Source organism: Paralichthys olivaceus, chromosome 9 (assembly GCF_024713975.1).
Source record: "Paralichthys olivaceus isolate ysfri-2021 chromosome 9, ASM2471397v2, whole genome shotgun sequence".
In the NCBI taxonomy this organism is placed as follows: domain Eukaryota; kingdom Metazoa; phylum Chordata; class Actinopteri; order Pleuronectiformes; family Paralichthyidae; genus Paralichthys; species Paralichthys olivaceus.
The window spans coordinates 9,269,192-9,279,046 of record NC_091101.1 but is presented as its reverse complement, the minus strand read 5'-3'; the positions used below and the strand labels follow the sequence as shown (position 1 = coordinate 9,279,046).

Here is a 9,855-nt window from a genome sequence, read left to right as displayed (position 1 = left end):
CAATACATGAAATGTCTGATAAATGTAGAGGAGTAAAAAGTTAAATCTTTCCCTCTTTATTGTAGTGGCGTTAACAAAATCAATTATAATTTATAATACTACTTAATTAATACTCAACTAACTTAAGGATATATAAATGCTTAAGTAAATGTATTTCCTACCACTTGCCATCAGGCAAGTGGGTATTAGGAAGCCAGGACTCATCCGGTAAATCACTCATGGCAGTTTTGCGTAAAATTTAAATAACCTCTCCTGTGATTTACTTGCTTAGTTTCACTATTGTGAAACATATTGTCAATGCATCAGGCGAGCAGCCAATGTTGTAACCCCATCCTGCACAAGTTGCTGCTGTGTTATAAATAGCAGAATGGATTGACCAGGCCCTCTGACAGGGACAGTGCACTGACTTACACACGCTACTCTCCTTTTACCTCCCACACAGTACTCACACTCACGTCTCCTCTTGCAATCACACAAAAAACACAGAGCCTTTCATTTCATGGGAGTACGTTTTAATGCAAGATTCTCATCTAAAGCAAAAAGGCATCAAACAAGTCAGTTGGTTTCTTCTGTTAAGGAATAACAACTTATTTTTTTCATGTTTTCTGTTTTATCGCCAAGGTATGTAATAAAAATAATATTGCAATCATTTCCTTCATATCAATATCATCATGAAAAACAAACATTGTGAGCATTGGATGTGAACAGTAATCAAACATAAATCACTGTCCTCATTAAAAATGGACTCCATGTAAATATTGTATGATTCGACCTGAAGACATACATCAGGAAAAATAAGAGCTTGTGTGCAAATGAAAGGGTTACGTTTCAAGCATGAGCTTCTTTAACAGCACCCTGTGGCTCATTAACAGCCAGGGTCTCAGTGGCCTTTGGGGCATGAGGGGCGGGTGCAGGGGGGTCCAGGATGAGGGGTGGGGCAAGTAGCATAGCTGGAGGAGGGGAGGAGGATAAAGAGGGAGGTAGATAGGGGGAGGCAGGAGTAGTATCTTACATAGGTAATCATCATAAAGTGCCAAAGAGCATCACACTAGATGAGCCTGAGGTCTGAAGTGTACTGTGTGTGTGTTTGTGTGTGTGTGGACTTGTACTTCAATCTTTGTGAGAACCATTTTGAGCATAGACCTTACTGAAAGAGGACATTGTGGCTGGTTCTCCCTTTTCAAACAGTTGTTTGACTACTAAGACTTTTGAGGGTGGAGTATAATTTTCAGGCACAAGCATTTAGTTGTGAGGGTTAGGGTGGGGTGCTCAGACTACATTCATAATCCGAAATATGTTTTCATTTGAATTTGTATTTTTAAAAACTCAAACAATCTCTATCCACACAAACAGTTTGGCTCAGAATCAGTTTTAATAGTTATCTGCGTTAACATGCCTGAAAACACAAATCACATGAACTCTCACTCACACTGGGCATGTGCATGGTGGTGTAAACAGCAAAGCATTGCTAAAATAATAGCTTGTGTCCGGCTGTATTGTAAAACACAAAATTCAACTGCACAACAGCTGTTAGCAAAGAAAACAGTGTCTGCTATGTCATATAGGGTCAAATCAGCCACTGAATCGAGCTTGCTGTTGTGAGTGTCTACGTCCTTGTTTCCAAACAGGTCCGTTTCTGTCCGTCCGGACAAAGTTGATGACAAAAACATATTTGTGTGGCTGTAGCTTGAGGAATGCATTACGCCAACTAGTGTCCTCACTAAGATGGAAGCATATAAATGTATGTGTGTGCATGTGCGTGTGCTAAGACCCTGAGATTCAGGTTAGGTTTTGACGCTCAGTTACAAGCTGCTACAACAGAGTAGCCCCTGAACAGGGTCAATCATTCAATCAGTGCTGAGGGTTGCACGTCAAGGTACTGAGGGAGGACTTCTACATTGGAGCATTTATAACAACAGACGAGCTACAGACAGTAGAGGAAACGGGTGGTTTTTAAGGGAGTGCGAGGTGTAAGGCAGAGGGGAGAGAGGGTGATGGGGGTAAAAGGCACAGAAATGGGAGTGGTGGGTGGTGGGAGTGAGCAGTTGGTGAGTAGCGTTATGTCAGCATGTCCCAGAGACAACAGCAACACAGAGCTGTCCAGCAGGCTGTCAGGCACGTGTCCCCTGTGTCGTCTCTTCTCCTGTCCTCCACCACATACACTGCAGAGGGGAAGAAGAAGCAGAAGAATAGGGAGAAAAGAATAAGATGTAATTAGTGCTTCCTTTTCTAAAACCGCATGAAACACCATCGAGTCCTCAGCAGCGAGTCCAAAGTGTAAGCATGGCTGCTATGATTTTCCTCTAATTACATTCATCATGGGAGGCACATCTCCATGGTAATGCCATAGCAGCCCAGAGCCTCCGTCAGACAGCCGTACGGCTGAGTAACATTAGCACCGCTCTGAGGTCTCACTGGGCAAATGAAAGGAGAGCGTTCAGGATCACACACCTCCATGGCCCCAACAAGTGCATTTCCCTGCACTTCACATGTACGACAGCAGCTTTATTTCACCTTCATTCAACACGTCTAGTCATGTGAGAGTATTGTTTCTCATACGTGAGCTTTACCATCTGTTCCACAAAAACAATTCAAACAACGGGCCTGGAAGAATACGTGTCCTCCTACTTGTGTTTGCGATTAATCATTTATGTGGAGCGGAAACAATCGTCCTGCTTTTAACAGCCAGGTGCACTGACTCGTGACACAGGTGAATGCGTTGCCATGGTGACCTGCTCCTGGTCGATAGATTAAGTGAAGCCCGCTGACCACTTATCATTCCGAACTCTGATAATATTGTGGCAAGGAACCGGTTAATGATTGGCCAATATTTCATAATGAGGAATCTCGGCAGCAGCGCAGCCTCCTTTGATCAACCACAAGAGGCTTTATTTTAAGTCACTCACAGGACCAATAAAACCTTCTCGCTTAGATACACCGAGATGTTAACTCTCTTTGCATATTCATCCTGAATATTTTACTGTGTGGCTCATGGCTTGTGCCGTAATTGCTTTTGGTTGCTCAGATGGGAGGTGCTGCTGCAGTAACACACCTCGTATCTTTAACCTGGCATGACTTCACACTTTTGAAACTTTAAAAGATAACTCCACAGGTTAGGAGTTTGAGCATTTTACAGCCTAAGACAGAGCTGAAACCAATTGTCAGGTGATTGATGCAGTTAATTACTATTATTTTAATAATTGGTTAAGTAATATCTTAAACAAAAATGCAAAATATTTGATGGTTTCAGATTCTCAGTTGTGATTTCCTACTGTTCTTTGTTTTACATTAAAATATTAGAGCTCGAAACAATACAGAAAGATTTTAATTTAAATTTTATGTAAAAAATATTTGTTTATTTTCTTAATTCAAGCTCTCTATATATGGTTGTATTAGTTTTTTATTGAGCTAATTATTACAAGGTTTATGGTGAAACTAACACAATGAAATGTATTAGTTTCACCATAAATGCTTGATAATGACATCTTACTTTGCCATTTTATTTATATATTTTTATCTACATTTGTTCCTGCATTATAATGGCATTGCGCCTCAAAAAAATCCCTAGTGGTCAGGCTATATATAATTTTGTAAATATCTTTGTGTTTTGGGCAGTTTGTCAGAATAAAAAACATCACCATCGGCTTTAGGAAATTAAAAGTGGTATTTTTTATAATTTCTGACTGAAAGAATAGTCAACTACTTTTAATTTAAAGGTACAGTGTGTAGAATTTTGTGATATCTAGTGTTGAAATTGCATTTTGCAGCTGAACACCCATCACCTCACCCACCTCTTCCCAACATGAAAAAGAACCTGTGGTAGCCTTTAATTGTCATAAAAACTCAAAAATTGTTTAGTTTGTCCAGTCTGGACTAATGTAAAAAACACAGCGGCCTCCGTAGAGAGGACCCCCTCCATGCATATATAAAGTATTTAAATATAAAGGGCCTTTTCTGGGGTAAAGAAAACTACAATTCATACAATTTAGATGAAACAAATGAGTGAAAACATCATGAGGATTATTCTACATTAAATTTCTGCCAATAGATCCCTTTTACCTAAATCTTACACACTGAACCTTTAAGTAAAAAATCTATTTATAATGCAAATATACTTTTTTTTACAGCTGACATTCGAAATGTCATGGTAGGAAAACCGCAGATATTACTAAAAACATGAATAATGGCTCCATTCTATTCGAGTGTCCTAGTCAGCATGAACAATACCAAGCAGCTAAATGGAATTCAGCCTCCATTCATTGGTTGTGTTTTTTCTACTGAGATATTTACTGTCACATGATGGGAACAGTCACAACGAACTGCTAGAAGCTGCAACGTCAGTAACCAACGTAGAGAGCCACAGGCGAGAGTAAACTTATTTATGGACCTTTTGACTAAGATTTACAGTGAAGAAGCACACAACATAACTAGGTTTACATAAGGTAAAACTTTGTAAAGCTTGTTAATCAACCTGTCACGTGTATTTATTTTTTTCAGCTCTATTTGGTTGTAAAACACGTTGAAATCAATTTGGAGGCCTCTCTCCACTATATATTAATATTGTGAATATTCATGCTAAAAGGAGGTCTAGTGGACTAGATTTAAAAAAAAACATTATGTAAGTATCTATTAAATATAAATTAGTGCAACATAAAAGTCATTATTACATTGGTAGCCTACAGTAAACACGCTAGCAGATTGGCTGGCAAGTGGAACTGCTACTGACCCCATTGGTCATGGTACATGTACATATTTGCATCGAGCTCACCTGTGTTTTTGGGAGCTTCACCATACATAGGCCCGGGAGGGGGACCCCCCTGCCAGCCAAACTGTGGTTGTCCATGATACCCTTGGCCAGGATAAGGACCTCCAGGGGGCATTGGTCCAGGTGGGTAGGATGGGTATGCTGGATTAGGCTGCTCCATGTTCACAGGGTATCCCTGAGGAGGATAACCCTGAGGTGGGTAGCCTTGTGGAGGTGGGGGGCCCTGGCCTGGGTAGCCTGGAGCTGTGGGGCCGCTGCCCGGGTATGGAGGGGGCTGCTCAAAATTCATCTTTGAGTTCAACAATCACCTGAAAAGACAAGAAAATAGGAGTGAGGGTGTAAATAATGGTGCTGTCAACACACCAAAGACCAACAAGGGTTGTGTGTCCTGTGTACTGATCAATAAAATAATACTATTATTATATTGATCAGTACATAGGACACGTCTTAATATGTAACAGGGGTGAATACTAAATATTTTAGGTCAATACCAGGTACCACATATTATATATCATTACAGGATTATTACCTTCTAGGGTTCTCTCAATCAAAACAATAACAAAAGATATAGCTTGAAGACATTGTGAAGCAGCGTGGGATCATGGGAGTTGTTGATTTCTCCACCACTGCAGGTGAAAATCTACCTGACGCGATTCAGGCGCAAGTCATGTTCATGGATGGGGGAGACTGGGATCAACCCGGGATCTGACCTTCTGGTTAGAGGGCGACCGCTCTACCCCCTCCGCCAGAGCCACCCCAATTAGATAAATGTGTGGTAGTGTGGACCATGTAAAAAGATATGAGTGTGTGTCCATGTGCGGTTGTGTAATTCAGCCTCTTGAGTCACATTAGGTAACGTATTCTCCAGAGTCCAGACATGACAGCACAACATAGGCTTAATGATGCAATGGTTCCCTGTAACAGAGGAGTATATAAACCCATCTCCTGGTGTTTATGCTTATATGGCAAACAACATGTATGGTCTCCACAGCACAGACAATGATTTTCTATTTTGTTCAGCGTGTCTTAACAGTCAATAGTCAATCACAACCCACATCAGCCATACCAGAGGTCAGCACCATTATCAGACAACTGTTCATACACGGACTTAACAAATGGAGGCTTTGTCCCAGCGTGCATGGTGAAGCGAACCAAATGAGCCATGGGAAAGAGAAGGGTGACAAAGAGACAGCAGGCCTGCGCTGGTTAAATCTTCACACTTAGTTTTCCTCCCTTCTCAGGAACACACTAATGTGACATGCTATGTCAAAGATCACATGTCCATATTGTATGTCTGTGGGACGTGTGAAACAAGAGAAGAGAGGTTTAAGAAAGCCTTCCTGTTACTTCTTGCCCATCCAGGAACTGTTTTAATCTTGAAAGTCGTTCTGAAAGTACAATTAATGTTTGCAGTCAACTCAGTATCAACATAAGGTTATTTGTTCCTCTCATGGCCACGTGAGAGGGAAGTGCATTTTCAAGCCAACCACTTAATGGCTTCTGATAAAGTAGGTTCAGGTCCATCACAAAGGTGCAGTCGCCTTCATCACTGGACTTGCTCATGCAGAACAGCAAAAACAGTAGGCGAGCAGGACCACATGGAGGACAGCAACTCCATCAGGCCTCCCAGGATTCCTCTGTCGTGTTGTATGTGTACACTGTAAACAGCTTGCACTGCAGCTGTCCTGAGTTAAGCTGTAAACCGAACCGTGTCAGAACGCACTTCTCAAAATGACACAATTAAGATTGCCGGTACCAGGATCTGTACATGTTATCTGTTTTGGAAAAACTTGTGTCATATTTATTAGGTTCAAAGTATGGTGGCTGTAGTGTTATCATCTTCTCTACCTAGTTTGGTAATAACATCAGAAAACAAGGTGCTCCGTGCGTGCCCTTGGGCGAGAGTTAATACAGTGTGGCTCCAGGAGGACATCAGAGGATATGTAGGTTAATAACATGGTGTTAATGAGGCCGTTTCAAGTTGAATTTGATGCCGGGTCTTACAGATACTTGGATGACACCACACGAGCAGTATGGAGGCATGTTATAGGTCTTTTTCTGTTGTTTTTTTACATTTGAAGATTTGGTCTCCAGTTACTTCAATTGTATTGGATTTGGCTTCAACGCTGTCGCAGAAACTCTAAAAGTGTTTTGTGAACTCAAACACTTCACCCACTCCTCCATCAGCATAGTGGGGAGCTATAAGCTTCTCTGAATGAACATTTCACCACCTGAATGTGATCTTAAGGCTACTGACAGATGGCATGGCTTCTGTAGCTATAGCAACTGTGCTCCAGGAGGAACACAGCGATCTCTTTCTGACTTGTTTGTGTTGTACCTTAAGGCGGCGAGGAGTAATAGAAAAGCACAATTATCAGATTTGACTTGTTCGCATGGGAAGCTTCTTCTGTGACTGTCCTTTGTTCCAGAGGTGATCACATGGTGTAATTCACAGCGTAACAAACAATCCAGTAATCCGACACCTGTGACGATGGCTACAGCGTCAAAGTTCACCTTGTAATACACCTTGCCTTTATTTTATCCATATAAACCTCCAGTATACATTGGTATCAGGTCAAGATCCAAAGACAAATGATTAACCAGGTCTCAAAACATGAAGGCTTCCACAGTATGCATGTTTCCTGTATGAGAGTGTGTTTCATTTGCATTTGTGTCATTTGTTTTTTTTTTCCCCAGTGGGACTGCGGAGATACTTGTGTGAGCTCGGCCAATGTTTCCACAACAATATCACAGTGATATTATCGCACACGGACACACACATGGACAGATATCAATCCAATCTCATCCATCATCTGATCCTAGTGGCATTGAACAGGATTAACAGGTGTGGTCAGTGCTTTACCAAACGGGTCACTTTATCACAGTACAACAATTAACACAAACTGGGTGGAATTTATTGACATGAGTTAAAAAGATTACAACTGTTGACTGACCCTGGTACAAAATACAGAATAAAGACCTTAAATATATGAGACTGCTTCTTAAGAAACTTCTCTGATCTTGCTTTTACTGTTGGAAAAACATGCATTGTGTTCAACTGGAAGTCCCCTTTCTCCTCTGCACTCTCAGTGGAAGGCTGAGGGGTATTCTTGCTTGATTACTTGTTCTACAAAGTGAAACGGAAAGCTGGGCATATATGACAAAATGTGGACACCTTACATAAATATATATTTTTAACATTCATTCAGATTATGTGCACAGTGAATCCAGAGTGTAAAGTAACCCTGAAACAACATTAATTCTTGAATTCTTTGCTTTTTTCAATCATTTCAGCAGCATTTTGTGTGTGTGTGTGTGTGTGTGTGTGTGTGTGTGTGTGTGTGATTTGTCTGAGGGTATCCCACACAATAAAAGCACACACATTGTACTGACAATATTTGGAACCTTGTATTAAAAATCTATAATATATATATATATATATATATATATATATATTATTGTTTTTTCATATAAACTAGGGCTGCTATCATCAGCTATTGTTAAACTCATAAATCCCTGTTGTTACCATAGACTGTACATTAAGATCTTCATGTACACTCTAAGATGGTTATAAAACACAAGTCCAGCCCTTATTATTATATGAATGTATTTGGGGCAGTTTCTCCTCACTCTGCTCGAGCGTTACGAGCAGAGAATGCCGCACCTTGTCAAGCCCTGTGAGGGAAATTGGGATTTGTGAATATTGGCTGTACAAATGAAATCTGATCGACTGATCGATTGATCAGACCGGATATAGGGAGGTAAACACACAATACACACAAAGAAAACATGGAGTCCGCTCAGTTAATGTGACGAAAAATACACACTTTACTGTAGAGTCACCAAAACCGTTGCTGCTTCAGACAAACGGTCACCAGACATCGACCATGAGGCCAGTTAGTTCTGACCTGTAATTCTATTTCAAACATGAATGCGAGCAGCACTGCATTATTTCATCACCGAGGCTCGGTGTGAGGACTGGAGGGAAGAAGGAGAAATCGGAGACATTAAAGTTGCTGACACGAGCCGAGGAGGAGAAGTGGCACCTGCAGGCCACAGCGCACTGATCAGCCCCGCGCAGCTTCCACTGGCTTCATGATGACTCGACACACACACACACACACACACACATAGAAATACACAGAGGAGGAGAAATGAGAGCAGCACCTACCGAACAACGAGCAGTGATCCTGTGAGTCCACCGCGGTGTTAAATTCTCAGAGACTCCACCGTTTGTTATCCGCCCGCGACCCTCCGTCTCTGTAGCCTTCTGCTGGACGCGACGTCACTGCTTCACAGACACGCGCGATTGGCCGCGGCCGCCGCTCCGCGGCCCGCGGCGTCCAATCGCGAGCCAGAGCGACGGTCGGGAGGCGGGAGAGAAGTTAACCGACGACTGATCATGTGACTTGATAAAAGATTGAAGCAGAAGTCTGCATCATCACCCACATCCGCACGACCAGGAGCCAAGATGGATGACTAATGTACGTCAATCATTACTCAGTGACCTGCTGACCCGCGGATTTCATGATGTCATCAAGTTCACGGAAACTTGGCAGCTCTCACACATCATTGCATCACATTTGAGATCATCAGATCATCAGCGTCAACCAGGGAAAGTGTTCTTATTATTAATAACGGAACAACTGGTTGATAAATAGAATGTGATATAGTTATTGTAAATGATGGCATTAGCTTTTGTATTCATGTTAGTATTGTGTCCACCTTTACAATTTGAATGTTTAAAATACTGAGTACCTGGCCAATAGAATGCAAAAACCCCAGTACACTTAAATCTGCTGTACCATGATTTTACTGGATATGTTAGTCTAATGCACAACTTTGTATAACTTCAGTTATTTATCTTTAAATCTGTCTTTATATTTGGCTTCGATACTCTGCCTCGGTTACTTCAATCACCTAATAGACTTAAAAACATTTGTCAATGTGTCAGTTAGCACATGTTTCTTTACAGTGACAGCTTTGCAGTAGTTTCATCTCACTGCAGTGAACTTATTCTGGATTAATTTTGACCTTTTATTATTGTTATGCTCTTGTGTTTGATTGTTTAGTGTGCTACAGGATGCCTA

The 9,855-nt window shown here is 41.4% G+C and overlaps 1 protein-coding gene across 1 annotated transcript; it reads right to left on the bottom strand.

Moving 5' to 3' along the window:
• Nucleotides 1-495: 495 nt before the first annotated feature.
• LOC109647638 (cysteine-rich and transmembrane domain-containing protein 1) lies at nt 496-9,244 on the bottom strand. The gene is made up of 3 exons (XM_020113482.2): nt 8,937-9,244; nt 4,769-5,073; nt 496-2,162 (listed from the first exon to the last, which is right to left on the bottom strand). The coding sequence occupies exons 2-3, from the start codon at nt 5,052-5,054 to the stop codon at nt 2,059-2,061; spliced, it is 390 nt and encodes a 129-aa protein (XP_019969041.1). The 5' UTR covers nt 5,055-5,073; nt 8,937-9,244; the 3' UTR covers nt 496-2,058.
• Between the last annotated feature and the right edge of the window lie 611 nt (nt 9,245-9,855).